The sequence below is a fragment of the Chelonoidis abingdonii genome, chromosome 14 (genome assembly GCF_003597395.2).
Source record: "Chelonoidis abingdonii isolate Lonesome George chromosome 14, CheloAbing_2.0, whole genome shotgun sequence".
Lineage (NCBI taxonomy): Eukaryota > Metazoa > Chordata > Testudines > Testudinidae > Chelonoidis > Chelonoidis abingdonii.
Window position 1 is genome coordinate 64,440 of NC_133782.1, and position 25,864 is coordinate 90,303.

Sequence of the window (25,864 nt, forward strand, 5' to 3'; positions counted from 1 at the left end):
CCCCCGTCTGCCATTTTGTTTCCCAGTCACCTAGTTTTGAGAGATCCCTTTATAACTCTTCACATTCTTATTTGGATTTAACTATTTTGAGTAATTTTTTTATCATCTGCAGGATCCCCCCTGGAGCCTTATTTAAAAATTGGTATCACATTAGCTATCCTTCAATCATATGGTACAGAAGCTGATTTAAGTGATAGGAAAGCAGTTTCTCCTCCCTTAGTGTTCACACCTCAACTGCTAGAAGAGGACCTCACCCTCCCTGATTGAACTAACCTCGTTATCTCCAGACTGATTCTCGCCTACATACTTATACCTCCCTCTGGAAATTTCCATTACATGCATCTGAGGAAGTGGGTATTCACCCACAAAAGCTTATTCTCCAATACATTTGTTAGTCTATAAGGTGCCACAGGACTCTTTGTTGCTTTTTACAGATCCAGACTAACACGGCTACCCCTCTGATACTTGACACCACGGTTAGTAGTTCTGCAATTGTATCAACTGTAGGAGATGTACTTGGGAACTCAGGTCTTTATCCCACCTTTGATTTCATGTTCTCTTATGCACATTTGTGTCTTTGGTATCTGTACCTGTTTATTTAGGGGAGTCAGGTTATTTGCTTTATTTCCAAGAATATCATATGCGTCTGACCATGATTTTATGTATCACAATTCTCCTGTTCAGTGCAGCTATAAGGAGGACAAAGGAATCCCAATCCAGTATTAATGAGTGCACTTACATCATGTACAGGCAGAAGTTTTGCCTGAGAGGAAGATACATAGCTAAGCACCTCAATAGCAAACTGAGGATGGTACTTATACACGTATCTTATTAGACATCCATTCTTCACTCATTCACTCAAGAGAGCAGGGTGAAAAAGGGATGGAGTGTAAGTCAGCAAGTGCAAAGGAAGCTGGTGTGGTAGGGAATTAAACCTTGCATTCATTGCACAGGATTACATCCTGAGTTTAAAACTCTGAGCAGCCTCAGCCCACACTTTCACTGGAGGACAATAATGTTACACTCCCTGCGGTGCACCACATAAGAACTTGCAGGAAGGGACAGGTTCTTCCTAACAATCTATTTCCTTGGGCTTTATCAGTTTGCTTGACTTAGTTTGTAAAGTCTTTGAGGCAGGGACTTTCTCTGTGTTATATGTTTATGTAGTGCCAAGCATCAAGGTGCCCTGATCCAGATTAGAGCCCACAGGATACAAATACAAATCTAATCAATACAATAATTTGCCTTGCTTGAATTATCTTTGGAGCAATACAGATCTACTGTACCAGTTCATCCCTGGTGTAACTCCATTGAAACAATCAGTTACCAGGATGAATTTGGCTTATTTTGATTATACCATACTTCTCCAGCCTGGTGTCCATGTGCAAGCCCTCCATTATGTCCCTTCACTCCAGCCAGAGGGCTTTGTGTACCTATAGTCCCAGTACATCTTTGTGTTTGGATTTCTCAGAAAGAGGAAGTTGCTGAGGAGTTTATCTTCAAATTCTGTTTGAAAAATTAACTATTTCTTTACAAGGCTTTGTCTCTTCTGGTTACAGTTCCAAGATGATATTCTGAATATCTGCCTTACTATGCTGGATCTGAGCCTGTACTGTCGTCAGGACCCAGTTACTGATATGTTCCGCAGAGGAGATCCTAAATATGTGGGGCGGGTGATCAGTTCAATGGTAAGGAATGGGTTATTTGCTCTTGGTTTCAAACACGTCTACCAGCAAAAAGCAGTAGCTGCATAGTGGAACTCAGCAAAGTCCAACAGAATCATCTATGTCTGAATAATGTGATGGAAGAACTTGACACAGGACTCCTCTTTTTGTTAATTCTATGTCTCTCATATTTTAGATCAACGGGAATGATAATGATAACGGGGTGCTGGAGGGAAGCTGGAATGACAATTTTGCTGAGCATGAAAACCCATCCAGATGGAATGGTAGTGTGGTGATCCTCAGGAAGTGGCGTCAAGAGAATTACAAGTCTGTCCAGTATGGCCAGTGCTGGGTTTTTGCAGGCGTGATGTGCACAGGTACATCTTAGAACAGATAATGCTATTGAAATGGAGGTGTCCTGTAACCTCCATCACTACATGAGCATATGCGTACACTAGAGCTAGAAGGGGTAAATTTCAGCTTGGGGAGACATACCCATGCCAACTCTGACCGAGCTAGAGCGTTAAAAATAGAAGTTGAGCCCTGGCAGTGCAAACATCAGGAAGGGGCTAGCCACCCTAAGTACAATCCCATCTGATACCCTAGATACATACTTAGGGTGGATAGTCCCTCACACCACTGCATCTACACTTCCTTTGGCATGCTAGCTTGATCAGAGCTAGCATGGGTATGCCTCCTTGAGCTGCAATTTGCACCTTCTAGCTCCAGTGTAGACATATCCTATGAAACACAAAATGACTCACTCAGCACTTGGAAACTGTGCTTGAAACACAATGAAAATGCTGATTAGTCGCAGCCAGTGAAACTAGCCAGTCTGGAATGGCTGAGAAACAAGGTGTTTAGCATTTAAGCATTTACGATAAGACAGTTGGAGCATTTCTGTATATTTATGTGTTTCAGTCATGAGATGTTTGGGGATTCCAACTCGTTTGATTTCAAACTTTAATTCTGCCCATGATGCGGATGGAAACCTGAGTATTGATAAATACTATGACAGTGCTGGAAAGAGCCTTAACATCGGCAGAGACTCCTCATGGTAAATATAAAAGCTTCTGTATCTCAGCAACACTTAGGGATAGGGCATCAGCTACCATAAAAGCAATGCTGCTCTGATCATTGCATTAGTAAACACAGTACAACAGCAGCACAGACCTGAAGGAAATCAGGGAATCTTCATATAAAAAAAATAACCTGATAAAAGAGTTTCCAGATTGGAAGGAAACTACACTCAGCTACTTTGCTCTTGATTTAATAGTATCTGGTTTTCCTTTGGCAAAGCACTCATATGACTTGAAAATTAGCAGTAATTTAAGAAGTTTAAGATTTCATGCACCAAATCTCTCACCCACCAATCTCTAAAAAAAAAAAAAAAAAAAAATCTTGTTCTTGCCCATGCAGCCACGTTTCTGTTTCTCTCATGCTCTTACCCGATTTACTGCTGTAATGACCTCTTATCATCCCACATTTATGCTTCAGTCTCCTTCACCAGACTCTTGAGTCACCAAAGTTTGTTGCCCGAACTTAAAATTAGGCATTCCCCATACAAGAATAAACAACACAGAAACCAGTCCAAAAACAAACAACTATCTTCCAGCTCTCCCCAGGTTCAGTAGTTCTGTCCTGTTGCTAAAATACCAGCTCATGTCTAGAATTACCAATAGCTAAGTGTTCAAAAATCATGAGTCCAGGCCCAAAAAGTCATGATACTAGTTTAAAAATCATGTTGTGTTGCTGGTTTTTGAAAAATACATTTTGGATTCATTTTCAACTGCCTTCTGGTTTCTGAGCCTTTAGACTACTCACTTCATGTTTTCCTACTTTTCTCTACAACTAGTTGATCTAGATTTTTTTGATTTTTTTTTTAATGAAAGTGGAGATTCTTAAGATTCTCACACAACCACATGACTCCATCATGTGGGGCTTTAAGAAAAACACCAGATATCACAAGACTCACAATAAAATGTTAAGAGTTGGCCACATTTCTTGGCTTATTCCTTGCACCAGTAGTCCATTTATTGATGGAGGGCATAACGCAGTACTCTTTTGCCCTCCCTGGACTTAATCAGTGATCCTTTTGTTCTCACCAGGACTAATTGGTTCCTTACCCTGATAAAACAGGATTGAAGGGGATTGGGTCTTCCTCTTTCCTTCCCTTCTGAAATTCCCCATCCTGAGGCCCCTGAATAAAATTAGAATTGGAAAAGGTACAGAGAAAGGTAACAAAAATTATTATGAATATTGAACAGTTTCCGTGTGAAGAGAGATAAAAAAGATTGAGACTGTTCAGCTTGGAAGAGAGACAACTAAGAGGGGATATGTTAAAAGTCTATAAAATCATGAATGATGTGAAGAAAGTGATATTTATCCCTTCACATAACACAAGAACCATGGGTCACACAATGAAATTAATAGACACCAGGTGTAAATACAAACATAAAAAGTACTTTTTCACACAATGCACAGTCAACCTGGGGACTCATTGCCAAGGGATGTTGCGAGAGCCAAAACTATAACATGGTTCAAAAATAATTAGATAAGTTCATGGAGGATAGAGCCAACAATGGCTCTTAGCCAAGATGGTCAGGGACACAACCCCATGCTCTGGGTGTCCTAAGCCTGTAACAGGGTGATGGTTCACTCTATAATCACATGTTCTATTCATTCCTTCTGAAGTACCTGGCACTGGCCCCTGCCAGAAGACATGACAGTGAGCTAGATGACCCAATATGGCCATTATTATATTCTATGTTCTTAACTGAGCTGTCAAGTCCCTACCAGTGCTATATTGCCTCCGGCCTTTCCTTTTTGCTCTCACACCTTACAGGGTCCTTTTTGTGACCTGTCTCTCACAGACTACAGCCCCATATCTCTCACTCTCTCAACAGAGAACCCCTTCCCCAGGTTTCACCTTCTAGTTCTGCAGGTGCCTCCTTCTCCCTGCAGATTTCCCTTACAGCCCCTACTGGGCCAAGGTTTACCCAGCTTCCTTAATTGAGAGCCACCCTCCAGGTCATGTTTCCACCTGGAGACTCCCTAACTGAGTTATGGATGCTTTCTTATATAGTCCTAGTAGTCACATGACTCGTCTGGGTCACTGTCCCTCCCAGGATGCTTTTTCTTAAAGGCTGAACCCCAGTAATACCCAGATAGTATCATTTTCCCTTGGGGAAGCCATCATGTTCCGTTACAATCCCAAGAGACTCAATGTTACATCTCAGCAACACCTTAAAAGCATCATACTCCATTCTTGTGCCCAGAATGGTAATATGTAGGTCCTCCGAAGGATCTCTTCATAGTCCCATCATTAGACTGATTGGCTGGATTTCTGCCCTTCTTTTGAATCGCACCTCTGTTCATTTTCACCTTCAGGGATTATCATGTCTGGAACGAAGTTTGGTTCAGTCGAAGAGACTTGGGAACACCATACAATGGATGGCAAGTTCTAGATTCAACTCCGCAAGAGCAAAGCAAAGGTAACAGATAAAGTTCCGTTTATAAAATTATGTCTCTTTGCTGAGACTCAAAGTGTCTAATAAGGTTGCTGATTTTTCTTCATGCCCTAGGGATATTTCAGTGCGGTCCTGCTTCTGTCAGAGCCATCAAAGAAGGTGATGTAGACTTGGACTATGACACCCTATTCGTGTTTACGGAGGTGAATGCTGACTGCAACCAATGGATAGTCTACAAAGATGGAACCAGGAAAAAAGTGTATTGTGACACTGAGAGAATTGGCAAGGCTATCAGCACCAAAGCTGTGGGCAGCAATTCCCGTGTGGATGTCACTAACAATTATAAATATCCAGAAGGTAAAGGAAAACTATCACAATTAATTTCCCCTTGGGGTTCTTGGCACTGGACAGTTAGGACTGGTTGCATATTTTGGTTTAATCACTTCTCTGCTTCATTTGGAACAATATTCCTGGCAATATTGTTTTCAATCTTGCTTCATAAAACAATGGGTACCGCATTCATGGTGTTGTGCGCTGGATAGAATCTTTAGCAGGAAATGCACTGACTAATATTCTGCAATAAATTGTTTCATAGAGTTGACATATACATTTTGCCACCCAAAGCAAACCAGCAATTAAAATTTCCTGAAAACTGAAGTAAAAAAAATGATTGTAGAAGACACCACTAATATCATTGAAACTGAGTTCCATCTACACCATCAGCTACATGAGAAATCTCTAGACTTCTCTGTGCCACCAAGGCACTGGTTATGTCCAGGTTCCATCCATGCTATTCGCTAGCAGAGGAACTGGATCCTTGCAGGCAGCCACATGCACTAGCTACATCCTGAAATTCTAAGGGTTCCAGAAGAACATCATTCTGCTTGTTTCCATTGGTCTTAATTCTGCTTTACAGCTGGGACAATTCCATGGTTTCACTTTGAATGAGCAAAGTTGAACATGCTAACAACTGTGACATGAGGAGATTCAGATGGGTAAACACTCATTTCAGTTCCTCAGTCACCCTTCTACCCTATAACTTCACCAGATCCTCCCCACTAGCCCCTTTTCTCCCTTTCCTCATCAGAAAGATGTCACCACCACTTCCCGACACCACACCCTTCCTCGGAGTGAATCATCCCTCTTTCTCCTTGCCTGCCTACCTGTAGCCATGGGCTCATTTCCCCCTCTGACTCCCAGACACTCCTGTGCACATTCACACTTGGCTGCCCTGTCTCCACCTTGCAGTTTTGGCCTTATAGATGGATGGAGAAGTAGTAATGGGCGTCAAGTTGCTTTTATTCATATTTTAACATCCTCAGTCCCCCACAAAACACTGTCTTCTAATTATGGCCTGTGTAGACGCACGTTCCTATCACTTATACCCTAATCCTCCCTCCAAATGTTTGTCACACCCACTTGTTTCACCTTGTCTTAAATACAACTGTTAAGTGATTCAGGTCAGGGACTGTCTTAATAATGTGTTTCTACGGCACAGTGGGACCCTGATCCTGACTGAGGCCTCTGGGGGCTACTACAATACACATAACAAACAATAATAGCACACAGGCAGGACAGCAGCATGGATTTCCCCCTGTGGAGAGATGGAGTCAAACCTACTCTCGACAAGAGTCTGAGCCTTTCTGTGCTCCATGCTGCTGTGAAACTCCTTGACTTCCAGCAGCAACCAGGACTGGCTCTACAGTTTTTGCCGCTCCAAGCAGCATGAGGAATTGCCGCAGCGGGTGGCGGGGGCAATCCGTGTGCCCTTAGGGCAGCAGGCGCGTTTCTGCAGCCGCGGCAAGTCGGCGGCAGCTGCTATGTTTAGCTGAAGCCACAGCGGACAGCTAAACATAGAAGCTGCCGCTGAATTGCCGCCACTGCAGAAACGCGCCTGCTGCCCTAAGGGCACACGGACTGCCCCACCCCCCACCCGTGGCGGCAATTTGGCGTGCTGCTTGGGGGCAAAACAACCAAGACTGTTGCCCCTTGCAGTTTGCCACCCCAAGCACCAGCTTGGAATGCTGGTGCCTGGAGTCGGCCTTGGCAGCAACAACCCCTCTCAAAGTAACAAACCCACAGAAAACAGTCAAGCATTTTCATCCAAGGAACTACTCAGATTTTTAAGGATTAAAATTGTATTAAACTAAATGGAAACAGGTTTAAAATCTGAGCACGTATCATCCCCCACATACCTTGTATCACAAATGTTATCATTTGTCTGCATGATAGCTCTGGAATACTGCAATAAGAAGTTTATTTGTCACAAAATACAGTTTCGTTTATTCATGGCATGAAATGCTCATAGGATGAACATTCAGACTGGCAAGAAATGCTGTGCTAAGCTAACCAGGAGCAACTTTTTTCTGCTAACTGGCTAGCTTCCTGGCTTTTGTGGTTTTAAATCATGCTGATGCTATGATATCAGTGATTTACAGACACATTTTCTGAAATGGCCACTGATACTGGGTGCTTTAGTGTCTGGATATCTGACTTCGAACACCTGGAATCTGATTTTTCACAAGTGCTGAGCACTTAAAGCATGAACTGAAGTTAATGGAAGCTGGAGATGCTCAGATGAAAGTGTCCTGAGTTGAGCACCTAAAATCAGCGGCCACTTCTGGAAATTTGCTCAGGATGTTTTTAATGCTACTATAAATAGTGTAGAAGTTAGTTATCAGAAGGGCCTGCAGAGTTACAGAACAAAGTCCTGTTGCATACTGTGGTGAAAGACAGGAGACAATAGGAGCCCTATAAGCCAGCAATTAGCAGGAAGACAATGTGCTTCATTTTAGTGACTGTTATCATTTCACTGTATCACAAATACTTAGATGTGCAAATCCCAGATCCAGGGAGCTACTATACAAGTGGGATCTGCAGGTACCTCAGGTTGGTGGGTAGTGCAGAGCTGGTATACTGAACTCTCTTTATAACCTTAACCTAGGGACTGTGTAATGGAGACATGGTTATGAAATTTACTGATGTTTCCCCTTTACCCAGGCTCTCACGAGGAAAGAGAGGTGTATAAAAAGGCCTGTGCCAAGGCACGTGGATCAAATCTCACAGAAAGGCTCTCAGAAGCTCCTAATGAGGGATCATCAGAAACAGTTAGAAAACCTGAAGTCTCTGGGGTATTCAAGCTAGTTGAACCCCCTGTGTTTGGCAAAGATATCAACCTAATCTTAATTCTCACCAACTTGTCCTCTGAATATAAACCTGTAAAGGTGAACCTGAGTGCATCAACCATCCTGTACACAAGGAGAGCGGTGGCAGAGATCTTGCAGGCAGCCACATCTGTTGATCTTGGTTCTAAAGAAGGTAACTTTTCATATGATTGGACAGTCAGCAAAACCATGTTCTTAAACTGAGAAAATAACTATTCACAGTCAGATGGACAGGAGGAAGATATACCAAATGCATATCTATGTCAGCCTTGCAATTCTTGCAAAATTGCTCAGGAACAAAATCTGATTGTCCATCCTTTACTAGCATGACAATTATAGTGTTAAAAAAATTATGATATCCACAAAATAATTTCTCTCTGTGGTGGGCTAATGGGTAAGAGTGTTGTAAGACTAGGTGATGTTCTCTCTCTCTCTTAGTCAACAGGGATCACTGAAGAGAATTTAACAGAGGAGGGTATACATGCAGTAAAAACAAATTAAGATACAGCAAAAGTTTCAGCAAAGCTCCATGTCTCCTTAAGGTTAGGGTTAATAAAACAAGTGCAAGATACACAGAACTTCTTCAGCCCAGAGGGCTGCAGAGGAAGAAGCTATTCTTTTTCCATACATAGCAGAAAAACTGTAAGGAATGAGACAGTGAGGAAGGGGATTGGGCTACTCTACAAGGGACCTTATGATAATTGGACCAATCTTTCATCCGGTCAGCAGAGGTAAAAATCTAGAAAAGGATACATGGAGGGATAGACCAAATGTCTTACTCAGCCAGTTGTCAGTAATATAAGGACAAGTATACAGTTAAATGCAGAGGGCCAAATTCTGTTTTCAGTTTCACCAGTGTACTCTGTATTGAAGAGAGCAGGGTTAGATTGAGGAAGCAAAATAGAATTTGTACCAGATAACAGAACTGTCTGCAGCAGCCAGCAAGGAGTGATGCAGAGCAAGGGCTTGCAGGCAAGAGATTCACATGGAACCAAACATCCTCTGTCTGTGCCATCCTGTAAACACATACTACAGAGAAGACTAAAAACAAAGTCACCCAGGGCATCTGTGAAATTACTGGAGTCTGATACTTTCCAAATATGTTTGCATTTCAGAGAAACAGATTCAGTTAAAGATCTCTTATGCCCAGTATGAAAAGTCCCTGACTGATGCTAAAAAGATCTTAGTGACTGCCTTGTGTGAAGTCATGCACACACAGGAGGCGAAGATGTTGGTGGAGAAGACCATCACTTTAGAGACTCCAACCATCTTCATCAAGGTAAAGAGCTGTCTCCCTGCTGCCATAATGGAAAGCAAATGGAAGAGTTCTCACAGAGTCTTGTGGCTGGAGCTCAGCCCAGAAGATGGGCTGTTTGTCAGAAGCTGGGAACAGGTGACAGGGGATGGATCACTTGATAATTACCTGTTCTGTTCATTCCCTCTGGGGCACCTGGCATTGGCCATGGTCAGAAGACTGGATACTGGGCTAGATGGACCTTTGGTCTGACCCAGTATGGCCATTCTTATGTTCTAATGGGAATTCTAGGATCAAGTGTGAAAATCCAGACCAAGTTTTCCAAAAGTGGCTACTGAGTTGTTGTTGCCCAGCTTGAGAGAACCTTAGGAAGTCAAGCTGGGAATGAAAAAATCAGAGGCCACTTTTGAAACTTTGCCCTGGCTCTCTGTGTTTATTTACCACTTGTGTTTTCTCTTCTGTAGTACAAATGTATTCAGGCACATTCCCTACCAAGTCACCTTCCAAGTCAAGCCATCAGATCATTTGTTTTGGATTAGTTATAAATTTTCCATTCTTACTTTAATTATTGTAGTTTTCTGGCTGCTCTCAAATGACATTGCCCTGTCCTGAAATAGACTTGGAGCCTGAATTCACAGTAACATGAAGATTGATTTATACTGTTTGCATCTTTAATCACTATCAAGAGCGTGTTCAGTGCTCATTGTACTACAGAAAATCAGGCAGCAAACTAAAGGACAAACCGATTTAAAAAGACATGTCTGAGTAAATCTGAGCATGAAATCTTTTAAAATATATACATTTCCCTGCCTCCGCTCAACTGCACAGCTAATACAGCCCAGCTTCAGCACCAAGGAAAGGGGAGATGCACATCAACCAGAAGCTAAATTCCATAGTTCTACCTATAGCCCATCTATCCCCTGAATGAGAAATATGCTCTGCCCACATCAGCATTATGTCTGCCACTCCATTCCTGGAAGAGTGTCTGACACCTCCTGAAAAGGTTAACACCTTTGGCTGTTCACAAGTAAATGTCCTGCAAGGAGCGGGAGGAGAGAGCATAACAACTGTGAATCACCAGAAAAGTTTGTACCCCCCATTTAGATTCCTGCACAGGTTGTGGTGAACAAGCCTGTTACTGCAGAGATCTCGTATGCCAATCCTCTCCCGGAGCCAGTGAAGGACTGTGTGGTGCTGGTGAAACTGATGAATCAAGAGGTCAAAATAGAGTAAGTAAAAGGGGAGTCATCTGTCCATCACTTTTGATAAAAGACTGACAGAGTCCTGACCTTGGTTTCTTGGTGAGCAAGACTTAGAACACTTAAATTCCATCTTCAACATGCATTTTAAACTAAGTATGAAACTGCAAGTCTTAGGAAATACATATGAAGAACAATGCCCAGATCTGCTGGGTGTGTTCTTCTCAGTGTGTCATCAGGTCTTGAACATGTGACTTAAACCTTTTGGAGATTTCTCATTTTCAGGTGAAATTTATTTGTTATTGTTGACTCTTTGTTTAAAAAAACTGAAGACAAAGTGTGGTGGAACAGGTGGGTGAGTCTTCAGTGCAGCACCTAGAGCATGGCTTTGTATTTCTGCTTTTAAATATGTGGGAGCTACTCAGATAGTACAGTGATGAGTCCAAGATACAGTAGATAGATAAAAGCCTACTATAGCTTTCTTCCTCCCAGCATAAGCAAGCAGGGTTGCTTTGACTTCCCTTAAAACAAATAAATACTGATGAATGGGAACCTGGGGAAAAATTGTGCCTTTGCAAAGCATGTGAGCAGAATACCTCATTAATTATTGTTTTGCTGGGCATTGTCTTTTTGAGCTCTTCAGTGAGGAATCCACAATGTTCAATATTCCATACTGAGACTAACAGCATGTTTTACCATGAGCTGGTCTGGCTTATGCTTCCTGTGGGAACTATAAAAGTCCCCTTAGTATCCACAGGAGTCTGCAAAATGAAATTCCACAGAGGGTCCCTGGAAGCTTTTGCCTCTGAATTACCAGCCTGGTTCAGGGGAAAGAAAAGAAACAAATGCCTCCACACGTCTGCCCCTAGGCAATAATGATGGGGTGTCAGTAACACAGGTGCCTGGCAACCCAGGGGGGAGGCTCTTTACAATATGAGTTTTTGCCCATTTTGAGGCCCCAAATCAACAATCTCAAAACTAGACAATTGACAGCTCTGTATTGCATCTAGATATGGAGATGTGCAGTAGCACTGTCCGCCCTCTCATCTCTTTCCCTTTATAAATCTAGCATTTCTTATTGCTTCCTGATTCACACAGGTGCCTTGAGTACCAACAATTCCCAGGAAACAGGGCTGCCCCTCAGATACTTAGATCGTCTCTTTGGTGTGACAGTTATAGGTGGCTTTGCTTTTCCTTTCCAATTTAGCTTGTTCATTGAGCCTTGCTGGGATACATAATAGGAGAGTTTCCTATCTAAGCCTGAACTCATTGATGTTTTCTTTGTTTTAGTGTGGCAGCACTGGCACCCAGGGAGCGATCACAGATTTACTTTGAATTCACACCCCACAGAAGCGGTGTGATGCAGCTGCAGGTGGACTTCTCTTGTGACAAGTTTGCCTATGTTAAGGGCTTTGAGACCATCGATGTGGCCCTCGGTCAGTGATTCAGTTGCAATAGTTGTAATGTCTCTGATCACTGAGCCAATCCCCTATTTCTGCATTAGAATTAAAAAGCATTTTTCCCTGCACAATGATAGTTATGACTGTAAATTAGTACATTTTCATTCTGAATGTCCTTCTGAAGTGCAATGCAGGAAAATAGCTCATCTCTCTGCATTACAACAACAGGATGACTTCTCTTCCTTCCACAATATTTCCGTGTCTAATCTCAAATATCTGTATTTGTGTTTCTTTTTCACCTCTCTACTCTGCAACTCTTGTCCTAGAACAAATGCAACAACATAAAAGTTCAGCCTGTAGGATACTCTCCTGCCTCAGGTGAATTGAGAGTGACAGAGTTAAACAATGAGACTATTACAATATTCCTAAGGGGATGTGGGTTGTATTTGCTTCAGTGTTTTACTCACTTTATACATTGACTCTTGGCGTTAAGATTGGTCAGAACATTGGCTTTTCTCATAAGTGTTTAATTACAATTATGGTCTAGTTGTTATCTTATTCCAGTTTGTTAGCAATTAATAAAACTTTCAAAGAACGGTTTCAATTAAGTGTACTTTCCTTGTAATGCCAGTGCTACTGTGAATTATGTATCCCACGGAAATAGCATGGGAAATTCAAGGTGTTGAGGATGCTTTTTCCAGATTTTACAAATTAATCAGTAATAGAATATTTTTGCCAGTGCCCACTTCATTTCTGTACTTTTGTGCTATGCTACTACCTCTATATCTGCATAAAAAGTTACTGTACCATGCTAAACTTTGTCAAGCAAAACAAAATGTAAATTAGTATTTTCGTCAAGCTTCCTTTCTGACCTCTAAGAATAAGAAAGACAAACATTGCAGTCACCTTGAGGCTGGAAAACCAATTCTGGGGACCTGGAAAAGCAAATTCAGGACACTAAGCATTTCCATAATCCATGCAATACACCTATCACATGTTCCCAGTCAGCCTCAGAAGCATTTGGGGAAAGAAACCAAAGACATCAGCACCACAATCTGAGGATTCTTGTGCACATCTGTGCCATGCCCACTCATAGAACAGAGTTAGGGGTATGACCCATAGACATTTGACACTATCTAAGTTTAGGGCAGCATGCTGTGACCAAGAAGTGTCTTGGAGTTTAGAAATTAAAATCTTGTATTTACATGCAAAATCCAGCATTGTTTCTCCCTGCTCCCCCCCATAAGGTGATCACAGTTACACAAGCAGCACACTGTACAGCCAGGCCAAAACTTCAAATGCATACTTTTGCTCATACCTGACTTCCAATATGTAATCACCACTGCACACTTCAATGAGGGTGTTTGCATTCACAAACCTCAGTTTAAAGCCATCTTTACAGCACCCTGATCCTGGCACTACCAAACACGGGGTCACGTCCTGAGGCACAATTTAAGGGCAGCCTCAGGCAACTGGGGTGTCATGAGGTGGACATAGCTATAATAATAATAATAATTGCAATTTTGTAACATCCACAGTAGAATGCCACATGTGACTTTATCAGAAGAGTGCAAAGACTCAAGTCACTTTCCTCAGTTTATTCTCTGTAATAAGTCAGGCTCACCTATGCAAGCTAAGCAGAGCTAGATACACTGCTGCAACACCCCCTCCCACACACCCACCCACCCACCCATCCACTTTGGGTTGGCGTTTCACCACCCCAGACTCTTCTGTCGAGCACATTTTGTGATGCCAAAAAGGAAACCAGATAGTATATTTAATTTCCTTTAAAAATAAAAAATTTAAGATTAAAGTCAGAAAACTTACACTGAATTTAAAAAAAGTTTGAGTCTTCGAGTTCAGATGTCAAATCTTAAAAAGCCAATTGATTCAGAAAGAAAGAATGAATGGATAATCTGCTGCAGATCAGGTAAACCTAACGATCAACGAACACTCTCGGAAAAAAATAAATATATCTTCAATGAAGTAACTTCCAAAGTTATTTAGTAATGTACAGTATTTTAGCTTTTGATTATGAGTTTACCAAAGCAGAAAGTTTTTAGCAGTGCAGCAAAACAATGACTTTAAGAAATAGTTCTGTTTAACCTCTCAAAACTCAAATGTTTTAAAGGCTGCAAGTCTTGTATAAACAGTGTTATGGGTTCATATACATATCAGAAGACTGGGAAAATAGGGAAAGCTGAGTCCAAAATTAAGAGTCCCAATTTGAAGCTTCAAGAACCTTTCACCAAAATGCCATGTAGTTACCTACAAAAATGACATCTTTTTTTAAAAAGATAAGCAAGGGATCAAATTTATTCAGTGGAATCGTGCATTTTAGATCAGCTATTGCACTTGCCAAGATGTAAAGATCCTCTATGTGCCCAGATATGTGTCTTGATTGCCATCTACATGCCCTACATCACATCTTGAAAGATTAAGAAATTGTCATCTATGTTGGACAGAGGTGGGAGCAGGGAGGCAGAGAGACTATTTGTAAAGTCTGCAGAATTGTTCAGATTCATCTTCCATATGTAAGAAATGCCAATCTTTTACTCCTCCACTTAAAAAGCATGGTCAAAACAATACAATTATAACCTACACTCAGGGCCAGTGCAACCATTTAGGCAAACTAGGTGGCCGCCTAGGGTGCCTAGTGGTTGGAGGGCGCCTAAAAGCCTGCTCAGGCGAGGAGGTGGAATGGCGGTGAGCTGGGGTAGAGGGGGCGTGGGGAGGGCCGCCCACAGTAATGGGGGGGGGGCACAGGGGAATCGTTCCCTGCTCCAGATCACCTCCACTTTGCCTCCTCCTCTGAGCACACAGCCCCTGCTCTAATTCTCCTCCAATCGGCGCCGCAAGCCTGGGAGGGGAGGAGAATTAGAGCAACACCAGCGTGCTCAGTGGAGGAGGCAGAGCTGAGGTGAGCTGGGCCAGGATCCCCAGGCGGGTTAGCTGCTGCAGGGAGACTCCCCAGGCAGGGTTAGCTGCCATGGAGGCGGGCTCCCCGGGCGGGGTTAGCTTCCGCAGAGTTGGGTGTCTCAGTGGGCAGGGTTAGCTGCTGGGGGGGGTGTCTCCCTGGGCAGGGTTAGCTGGAGAGGGGGTGTAATTGCTGCAGAGGGGCGTCCTGGGGGGTGGAGGGCTCCCTGGGTGGGGGCGGGTTAGTTGCCAGGGGGCGGGGTTAGTGGGGGGGAGCGCAAGGTGGAAGTTTGCGCCTAGGGTGTGAAACTTCATTGGCAACCGACCAGGCCAACACTTTCTGTATTGGTAATCTAGGACCCTCATCGAATCCCATTGAAGGTCAACTGAAAAGATTCCATCAAAAACTTAAGTGCGATTTTATGGATTAGGACTCCAACACAGGGACAATTCTTATACAGGTAAGCTTGCCCTTAACCATTTAAAAATATGAAAATCCCTAACCATCATTTGCTGCAGCAGAGGATACTAATACAAGAAGGGTGTCCTCAGGTATTTTCTCCATTGCACTTCCCTAAATCAGGGTGTGAAAGAAGGTGCCGATAGAGAACATGCTATGCCAACCCACCAGTTCAACTAAACCATCCATTTTAAGGATGCATTGGTCAATGGGAGCAATTGCAAAGAAGCCTTTAAAACAGGGCCAAAAAGCTGAACCAAGAGGTTTAACAAATATTGAGTAGATATTAATCAAGTTTCCAGTTGCTTGTTATCTGATGTGATAGATAACCCACTGTATTTTCAGTTAAGTCAGACAGTGGTTTTCAGGAAAACTGGATAGCACCAGACAAGATCTACCTTCTTGTGGTGAAAAATAAGACATTCAAAGCAGCAAAAGGACACAGACTTTTTTTTTTCCATTTGTAAGTGTAGTAAGTAAGCAGGCCACTGAGATATAAACCTTGGTATCAAAGGCCTGAAGTAAGTATGATCCACAGACTTGCTAACATAAAGCAAGTTAAGCTGTGAGCCAGAGGCAGGCCCTGCTCACAGAAGTGGCAAGAAAAATGGCTGATATTGCATAAACATAATACATCCACATAGTGTACTGAAGCAAACATGGTACCTATGGACACTCAATCCTGCACATTCCACACCACGATAACAAGGAACAGGCTGACCCATCCCGATGGACAGGGCCAAAAGGGTACTATGATGGATAGAGTGTTTGTTTGAACAACAATATGTGACAAAGGTGAGAGGCAAGATCTATAACTGACGTAGAGAAGGGTTGTACCTTTGCTGCATAGAAGGGTTGCACCTCAATACTCAGGAGTGTGATGTGTAACTTTTTTTACCTGTTATTAAGAATTGCATACCTGGGCGGTGTCCTCTTCAGCTGAGGGGCAGTGGAAAGTCCAGGCCACTGGATTGAGCTGAGATTCCATTGGCCAGGGGGCACATAACTCGTAGTATGTCCTTAGAGTAAAATCTAGAGGGAACTATCATTGTGCTTCGTTTGAATCAAATAACCTGAGCCAGTGTGCCTTCATACCATACCAGACATCTGTGGGTCACTGGGGGTTTTTCTCAGGAATACTGCTGTGTCAGCTTCTGCGCAGAGCTGGACAGCAACCACAGAGGGAACACAACGCACAACTGAGTGATAATCAACCATGAAGAGAGCAGAGCAACTCACACCGGTAAGCATCTGACACATTATAAGCACCCTTGAATTAATAGTGGAAGACAAGAAACCCAGTACAAAGAACAAGATACCTAGAACACTGGTGGGAATAAGGAGTCCCCCTAGTGTCTTTCCACTTTGAATTGATCACATTGTATGGAAAATCCTCAAACAGCCTCATTCGAGGATGAAGCTGCCAGCTTTTTTTCAAGATAACTCTGAGACAGGGAAGATGAAAAAGAGCAGAGAAAGAGAAAGAAAGGTTTATTAAGTGTAGGCAGGTGCGTTACTCACTTCACCGGAAAAACAGCTCTGCTTCAAAAGCTTTCTCTCAGGGCAAAGGGCCAAACAAACTGAACTTAAATGTCTAATATCATTAACGCCAAAAGCTATAACAAACCATTAACTGAGTACATGGAGACAGCTAACACTTATGAAACTTTTTTAAAAGAACACTCCAATGTCTGTATGTGCACAGGCACAAGTCAACACCAGAGCACACTGCGCAACAATGCCTGCATGTAGTGCCAGACTACTGTATGTGGCATTATACATGTGACAGTCTTATGTAACTGTAATTAAGCTTCTGTTGTGAACAAAACATGTTTGTAAGTAGGACGCTTACAAGGAATTTTTACAACTAATCCTAATTAAAGAACCACAGTCACACACAGACATAGAGTTTAAGGCCAACGGGAACCACGCAGCCAGGGCTGGCTCTAGGCAGCCAAGCCCTCCAAGCAAGTGCTTGGGGTGTGCATCTTTCTAAGAGGGGCAAACCCCCCTTTTTTTTTGTTTGGAGTGGCAAAAAGCCACTCGCCCCGTCAGCGCATGACCAGGATCCCGTCCCCTGGCCCAGCCTCGTGGCCGCTCCTGCACAGCCCACTTGAGCAGGGAAACGCCGGTGCACCCTGGGGAGACTCAGACAACAGCGGCAAGCAAGGACCCTCTCCTCCCTGTCATCCGGCCTGCTTTGTCCCTCCCTCCCCAGCTCCTCACGCACTCCGGGAGCCCTCTCGCCGCCAAAATGCCCGGGCTCGAATTCCTCTGGACTGAAGAAAAGTATTTAAAATACTATTAAAAACATTATTTTAAAATGCTAATAAAAAATTATTTAAAACAGGAGCAGGTTGTCGACCGCTGGGAATTTAAAAGGGCTAGAACTCCTCGGCAGCATGCTGGAGCTCCCAGCTCTTTAAATCCCGCGGCCCCCACCTGGCTGCAGAGGGCGGGATTTAAAGGGCTCGGGGCTCCCTGCAATTGGGGCTGCTGCTCCTCAGCCCCCACCACACCCTGGGGGGGGCTGGCTGCACCCCTTCCCCTCCCAGCAGAGCCCATCCTGCCTGGGCAGAGTGCGACCCAAGCGAGGCTTGGACTTAGGCGAATTCCGGGTAGCTGTGGGGCGGGGGGGGCCAAGGCAATCCAGCGACGCACTTGAAATGAGCAAACATGTCTGGGGATGGGTGATGGAGGGTGGTGTGAGCCCCAAGTCAGCTGGGCCGTCAATGCAAAACCATTGCTGGCTGCACAGGAAAGGCGGGCGCTTTTAGCAGGTGCTCAAGGGGAGTGGGCCGCACCCCTGTTCCCTCCCCTATGAGGGGCGTGTTCTCTGTGCCGCCTCGCAGCTGCACCGCCACCGGAAGTACTGCCACTCCATGCGCCAGCCGAGCTTCCAATCTGCAATGGGGATGGAGGTCGCAGCTGGATGCCAGGCTCGGCCACCATGTTCTGGTAGCAGATCTATGTTTAGGTGGGGAGCCAAAAGTACTACGGACATGGCAGGAGGTGTGGGCGGGGGGACAGAAGAAGCCCAGTGCTGAGGTGGCAGGGGGGCATGGGAACAGGGGGAGCCCAGGGCTGGGGGGAGGCACCAAATTTTTTTGCCTTGGGCAGCAAAAAACCTAGGCGGTCCTGTCATTAGGCTAATTTTAACTCATCAGCCTGAGATTTCTTCTCTCTCTCCATCCCAGGCCCACCATAAGGGACTAAAAAATAATTGGATAATAAAATCTGCCTAACAGTCATACGAGGGAATGTGCAGACTAAACAGACAGATGGGGCATGAGTGTATGGATGGTAAAATAAGGTAACCACATAACAGTGTTTAGCCCACTGAGTTATCTTCAGTCCATGCATTATGCTTTTCCGGGACGATGGGTAAACATCCTCCCCATAAAAAGACAAAAAGTGGGGGAATGTAGTAAGAGGAGGTCCTAAGATATAAATCTTGGTATCAGAGGCCGGGTATGAGGTCTAAGGCCTGAACTAAAGTAATGGTCAAGACTTTGCTAACATAAAGCAAAGTTTAAGCTGTGAGCTAGAGGCAGGCCCTGCTCACAGAAGCTGGCACGAAAAGGACTGATGCTGCAGAAAGAGACATAGCTAAAAGATACTGGACACCAGATATCAGAACATTCACATACTTGTACACTCCACACAGATAACAAGGAACAGACTAACCCATCCCAATGACAGGGGCAAAAGGGTAATATGATGGATCAAGTTCTTTTGTTCAAACAAACGTGTACAAGCTGAGAGGCGGTACCTTGCTACGTAGAGGAGTTGCACCTCATACGTCAGGAGTGATGTGTAGCTTGTTTGTACCTGTGTATAAGAATGCATCCCTGGGGCAGTGTCTTTATCCAGCTGAGGGGGCAGTGGAAAGTCCGGCCACTGACTGAGCTGAGTCCATTGCCAGGGGGCACATACTCGTAGTATGTCCTGTAGAGTAAAAATCTAGAGGGAACTATCATTGTGCTTCGTTTGACAATAAACCTGGCCAGTGTGCCTTCATACCTTACCAGACTCTGTGGTCACTGGGGGTTTTCTCAGGATCTGCTGTGTCAGCTATCTGCGCAGAGCTGGGACAGCACACAGAGGGAACACACGCACACAGCTGAGTGATATCAACATTGAAGAGAGCAGAGCACCACACCGGTAGCATCTGACAACAATAAGCACCCTTGAAATTAATATGGAAGACAAGAAAAACCCAGTACAAAGATACAAGATACCTAGAACAGTGGGATAGGAAGTCCCCTAGTTCTTTCCCTTTGAATTTGATCACATTGTAGTGAAATCTCAAAACAGCCTCATTCGAGGATGAGCTGCCAGCTTTTGTTTCAAGATAACTCTTGAGACAGGGGAAGATGAAAAGAGCAGAGAAGAGAAAGACAAGGGTTATTAGTGTAGGCAGGTCTTACTCACTCAGGAAAAACAGCTCTGCTTTCAAAAGCTTTCTCCAGGGCAAAGGGCCAAACAAACTGGAACTAAATGTCTACATATCATTAACGCCAAAACTATTAACAAACCATTAACGAGTACAGTGGAGACAGAAACTAAACAAACTTATGAACTTTTTAAAAGGAAACCCCAATGTCTAGTATGTGCACAGGCACAAGTCAACACCAGAGCACACTGCCAACAATGCCTGCATGTAGCTCAGACTACTGTATTGTGGCATTTACATGTGCCAGTCTTAGGTAACTGTAATTAAGCTTCTGATTGTGTAACAAAACATGTTTTAAGTAGGACGCTTACAAGGATTTTTACAACTAATCCTAATTAAGAACCACAGGTCACACACAGACATAGAGTTTAAGGCCAGACGGGACCACCAGCAGGGCTGGCTCTAGGCGCCAGCCCTCCAAGCATGTGCTTGGGGTGGCACTTTCTAAGAGGGGGCAAACCCCCCCCTTTTTTTTGTTTGGAGTGGCAAAAAGCCACTCGCCCCGTCAGCGCATGAGCCAGGATCCACGTCCCCTGCCCAGCCTCGTGGCGCCCTGCACAGCCCACTTGAGCAGGGAAACGCCGTGCCACCCTGGGGAGACTCAGAGCAACAGCGGCAGCAGGACCCCTCCTCCCTCCCTGCATCCTGGGCCCTGCTTCCCTCCCTCCCCAGCTCCTCACGCACTCCGGGAGCCCCTCTCGCCGCCACAGCCCGGGCTCGAATTTCCTCTGGACTGAAAAAAAGTATTTAAAATACTATTAAAAACATTATTTAAAATGCTAATAAAAAAATTATTTAAAACAGGACAGGTGTCGACCGGCTGGGATTTAAAGGGCTCAGGACTCCTCGCAGCAGCTGGAGCTCCCAGCTCTTTAAATCCCGGCCCCAGCCTGGCTGCAGAGGGCGGGATTTAAAGGGCTCGGGGCTCCCTGCAATGGGGCTGCTGCTCCTCAGCCCCCCACCACCACCCTGGGGGGGCTGCGCTGCCACCCCTTCCCCTCCCAGCAGAGCCCATCCCTGCCTGGGCAGAGTGCACCAAGCGAGGCTTGGCTTAGCGAACCGGGTAGCTGTGGGCGGGGGGGGGGCCAGGCAACCAGCCGACGCCACTTGAAATGAGCAAACCAGTCTGGGGATGGGTGAGGAGGGTGGTGTGGAGCCCAGAGCCAGCTGGGGCCGCATGCAAAACCAGTGCTGGCTGCACAGAAAGGCGGCGCTTTTAGAAAATGTGCTCAAGGGGAGTGGCCGCACCCCCTGTTCCCTCCCCTACTGGAGGGGGCCGTGTTCTCTGTGCCGCCTCGCAGCTGCACCGCCACCTGGAAGTACTGCCACTCCATGCCGCCCAGCAGCTCCACCTGCATGGGGATGGAGTCGCAGCTGGACCAGGGCTCGGCCACCATGTTCTGGTAGCAGATCTCATGTTTAGGGGTGGGGAGCCCAGTACTAGGATGGCAGGAGGTGTGGCGGGGGGAAGAGAGAGCCCAGTGCTGAGGTGGCAGGGGGGCACTGGGAACAGGGGGGAGCCCAGGGCTGGGGTGGGGAGGGCAGCCAAAATTTTTTTTGCTTGGGGCAGCAAAAAACCTAGAGCCGGTCCTGTCAATTAGGCATTTAACTCATCAGCCATGAGATTTCTTCTCTCTCTTCCATATTTCTGAATAGCTCATTGTATGGATGTAAGACTGTCAAAGTGTCCTATCAGCATTAATAATAAAGAACTTAGGGCTCTCTTGCTACACTCAAGACAGCTAAAATTTAAACAAGGAGGGTATGAAATGGTATTTCTTCATCCCTCATATACTCTGCCTGTGTCATATAATAGTCTAGTCTCCTGAGGGGTGCAATACTTTGGTCTAATTTTAATTGTCGGGTTTAGTATGCAAGTGCTTGGTGATGTTGGTAGCCTGATATATGCAAGAGATTAGACTAGCTGATCTGGTGGTCAGGGCCAACTCCAGGGTTTTCCTGCCCCAAGCAGCTGGAAAGAACAAACAAACAAAAAAAAGCCACGATCGTGGTAGACCGCACTTCAGCTCCATCGCGCCACTTAATTCTTCGGGAGAGACTAAGGGACCCGCCGTCAAATGGTCACCAAAGAGCCGAGCATGCTGCCCCTCTTCATTGGCCACTCCAGGCACCTGCTTGCTGTGCTGGTGTCTGGAGCCGGCCCTGAGCAGAGGGCAACAAAAATTATTAGGGGGCTGGAGCAAATGACTTATGAGGAGAGGCTGAGGGAACTGGGATTGTTTAGTCTGCAGAAGAGAAGAATGAGGGGGATTTGATAGCTGCTTTCAACTACCTGAAAGGGGGTTCCAAAGAGGATGGATCTAGATTGTTCTGCAGTGGTACTTTGATGACAGAACAAGAGTAATGGTTCAAGTTGCAGTGGGGTAGGTTTTTAGGTTTGGATATTAGAAAAACTTTTCACTTAGAAGCGGTGGTGATAGCACTGGAATGGTTGTTACCTAGGAAGGTGGTGGAATCTCCTTCCTTACAGGTTTTTAAGGTCAGGCTTGACAAAGCCCTGGCTGGATGATTATAGTTGGGAATTGTCCTGCTTTGAGAGGGGTTGGACAGATACCTCTGAGGTTCCCTTTCAACCCTGTTAGACTCATAGACTCATTAGGTCTGCCGGGGACCATCGATGATCATTCTAGTCTGACCTCCTGCACAAAGCAGGCCACAGAACCCTTCCTATCCCTCTATTATAACCCTAGATCTATGTCACGAGTTACTTGAAGTCTTCAAATTGTGGTTTGTGACGACCACAAGCTGCCACGCGAATCCACAGCTCAAGCGACCCTGCCCCATGCTCGCAGAGGAATGGCGAAAACCCGGCCTCTGCCAATCTGCCCTGGAGGAAATTCCCTCCCGACCCCATAAGATGGCCTATCAGCTAAACCTGAGCATGTGGGCAAGACTCACAAGCCAGCACTAAGGGAAAGAATTCTCTGCAGTAACTTAGATCCCATCCATCCAACATCTATACAAACCATTGAGCAGCTTACTGCCTGATAATCCAAGATCAATTGCCCAAATTAAACTATTCTATCATATCATCCCTTCCATAAACTTATCAAGCTTAGTCTTAAAGCCAGATATGTCTTTTGCCCCCACAACTCCCCTTGGAAGGCTGTTCCAGAACTTTACTCCTCTAATGGTTAGAAACCTTCGTCTAATTTCAAGTCTATTATTCTATTCTACGATTCTAATTTCATTCGGTGACCCTGATACTTGTGTTATGTGAAGGGGTAAATAACACTTCCTTAGTCCCATTCTCCATACCATTAATGATTTTATAGACCTTGATCATATCCTACCTTAGTCATCTCTTTTCTAAAATGAACAGTCTCAAACTTTTTAATCTCTCCTCAGATGGAAGCTGTTCCGCACCTCTAATCATTTTTGTTGCCCTTCTCTGTACCTTTTCCAATTTTAATATACCTTTTTTGAGATGGGGAAGCCAGACCTGTATGGAGTCTGGAGGGTAGCAGGGATTTACATAGTAGGAGTATACTATTTACTGTATTATCTATCCCTTTCCTAATGGTTCCTAACTTCGACTTTTTTGACTGCCACTGTATCTTGAACAGATGTTTCCAGAGAGCTATCCATGATGACTCCAAGATCTCTTTCCTGAGTGGTAAGTATCAGAGGGGTAGCCATTTTAGTCTGGATCTGTAAAAAGCAACAGAGAGTCCTGTGGCACCTTATAGACTAACAGCTATATTGGAGCATAAGCTTTCATGGGTCAATACCCACTTCATCAGATGCATGTAATAGAAATTTCCAGAGACAGGTATAAATATGCAGGCCAGAATCAGTCTGGAGATAACAAGGTTAGTTCAATCAGAGGGGATAAAGTCCTCTTCTAGCAGTTGAGGTGTGAACACCAAGGGAGGACAAACTGATTTTATAGTTGGCTAGTCATTCACAGTCTTTGTTTAATCCTGAGCTGATGGTGTCAAATTTGCAAATGAACTGAAGCTCAGAAGTTTCTCTTTGAAGTCTGGTCCTGAAGTTTTTTTGCTGTAGGATGGCTACCTTAAAATCTGCTATTGTGTGGCCAGGAAGGTTGAAGTGTTATACAGGTTTTTGTATATTGCCATTCCTAATATCTGACTTGTGTCCATTTATTCTCTTATGTAGGGACTGTCCAGTTTGGCCGATGTACATAGCAGAGGGGCATTGCTGGCACATGATGGTGTATATAACATTGGTGGACGTGCAGGTGAATGAACTGGTGATATTGTAGCTGATCTGATTAGGTCCTGTGATGGTGTTGCTGGTGTAGATATGTGGACAGAGTTGGCATCAAAGTTTTTTACATGGATTGGTTCCTGAGTTAAAATTGCTATGGTGCGGTGTGTGGTTGCTTGTGAGAACATGCTTAAGGTTGGAGGGTTGTCTGTGGGCAAGGACTGGCCTGCCTCCCAAGGTCTGTGAAAGTGAGGGATCATTGTCCAGGAGGGGCTGTAGATCGCTGATGATGCATTGGAGAGGTTTAAGCTGAGGACTGTAGGTGATGGCCATTGGAGTTCCATTGGTTTCTTTCTTGGGCTTGTCTTGCAGCAGGAGGCTTCTGGGTACACGTCTGGTTCTGTTGATTTGTTTCCTTATTTCCTCATGTGGGTATTGTAGTTTTGAGAATGCTTAGTTGAGATCTTGTAGGTGTTGGGCTCTGTCTGAGGGGTTGGAGCAAATGCAATTGTACCTCAATACTTGGCTGTAGACGATGGATCGTGTGGTGTGACTGGGATGGAAGCGGGAGACATGAAGGTAGGCATAGCGGTCAGTGGGTTTTCAGTATAGGGTGGTGTTAACATGACCATCACTCATTTGTACTGTGGTGTCTAGGAAGTGGACCTCCCGTGTAGATTGGTCCAGGCAGAGGTTGATGGTGGGGTGGAAGCTGTTGAAATCGGAGCTCTCTACACAAGACATCCCCACACAAAGATGAATACAGCTGTCAGGAACAGTACCCGATGAGTGACACAGACAGCTGGTTGCTGAGCTCTGTGATTTATCACGCACATGTATTTCAATTTGGTGATAGTATATATCTTCAGACCATGTGGTTTGCTATGGCACCCGTATGGCCCACATACGCCAACATTTTATGGCTGACTGAACAACGCTTCTCATGCTTCGTCCACTCATGCCCCTTCTGTACCTAGCTACGATTGATGACACTTCATCATCTGGAACCATGGGAAGGAGACTCCTGGAGAATCCACTACGATTTCAACAGCTTCACCCACATCACCTCTGCCTGGACGAATCTACACGGAGGTCCACTTCCTAGACACCAAAGTAAAATGAGTGATGTCATGCTTAAACACCCATACTGAAAACCCTGACCGCTATGCTACCTTCATGTCTCCGCTTCACATCCGTCACACCACAGAATCCATCGTCTACAGCCAAGATTGAGGTACAATTGCATTTGTGCTCCACCTCAGACAGAGCCAACACCTACAAGATCTCAACTAAGCATTCTCAAAATAACATACCAGAGGAAAATAAGGAAACAAATCACGAACAACGTGTAACCAGAAGCCTCCTGCTGCAAGACAAGCCCAAGAAAGAAACCAATGAACTCAAATGGCCATCACACTACAGTCTCAGTTAAACTCTCTTCGCATACACAGCGATCTACAGCCTCCTGGACAATGATCCTCACTTCAGAACCTTGGGAGGGCCAGTCCTTGCCACAGACAACCCTCCAACTTAGCATGTTCTCACAAGCAACAACACTGCCCATCATATTAACTCAGGAACAATCCATGTAAAAATACTTTTGATGCAAATCTGTCCCATATTACACACACATCACAGGACATAATCAGATAAGCACATATACTCATTCATTCACCTGCAGTCCAC

The 25,864-nt window shown here is 44.7% G+C and overlaps 1 protein-coding gene across 1 annotated transcript in view; it reads left to right on the forward strand.

The window, feature by feature from the left end:
* Window positions 1-12,621, forward strand: part of LOC116833819 (protein-glutamine gamma-glutamyltransferase E-like) — a 35,305-nt gene extending 22,684 nt beyond the window's left edge. Inside the window, exons 5-13 of the mRNA XM_032795589.2 lie at window positions 1,560-1,688; window positions 1,861-2,041; window positions 2,586-2,721; window positions 5,055-5,158; window positions 5,249-5,491; window positions 8,135-8,452; window positions 9,414-9,577; window positions 10,658-10,782; window positions 12,043-12,621. Coding sequence (XP_032651480.1) covers window positions 1,560-1,688; window positions 1,861-2,041; window positions 2,586-2,721; window positions 5,055-5,158; window positions 5,249-5,491; window positions 8,135-8,452; window positions 9,414-9,577; window positions 10,658-10,782; window positions 12,043-12,196 — 1,554 coding nt within the window. The 3' untranslated portion in view covers window positions 12,197-12,621. The remainder of the gene's footprint in view (window positions 1-1,559; window positions 1,689-1,860; window positions 2,042-2,585; window positions 2,722-5,054; window positions 5,159-5,248; window positions 5,492-8,134; window positions 8,453-9,413; window positions 9,578-10,657; window positions 10,783-12,042) is intronic.
* Window positions 12,622-25,864: the final 13,243 nt, after the last annotated feature.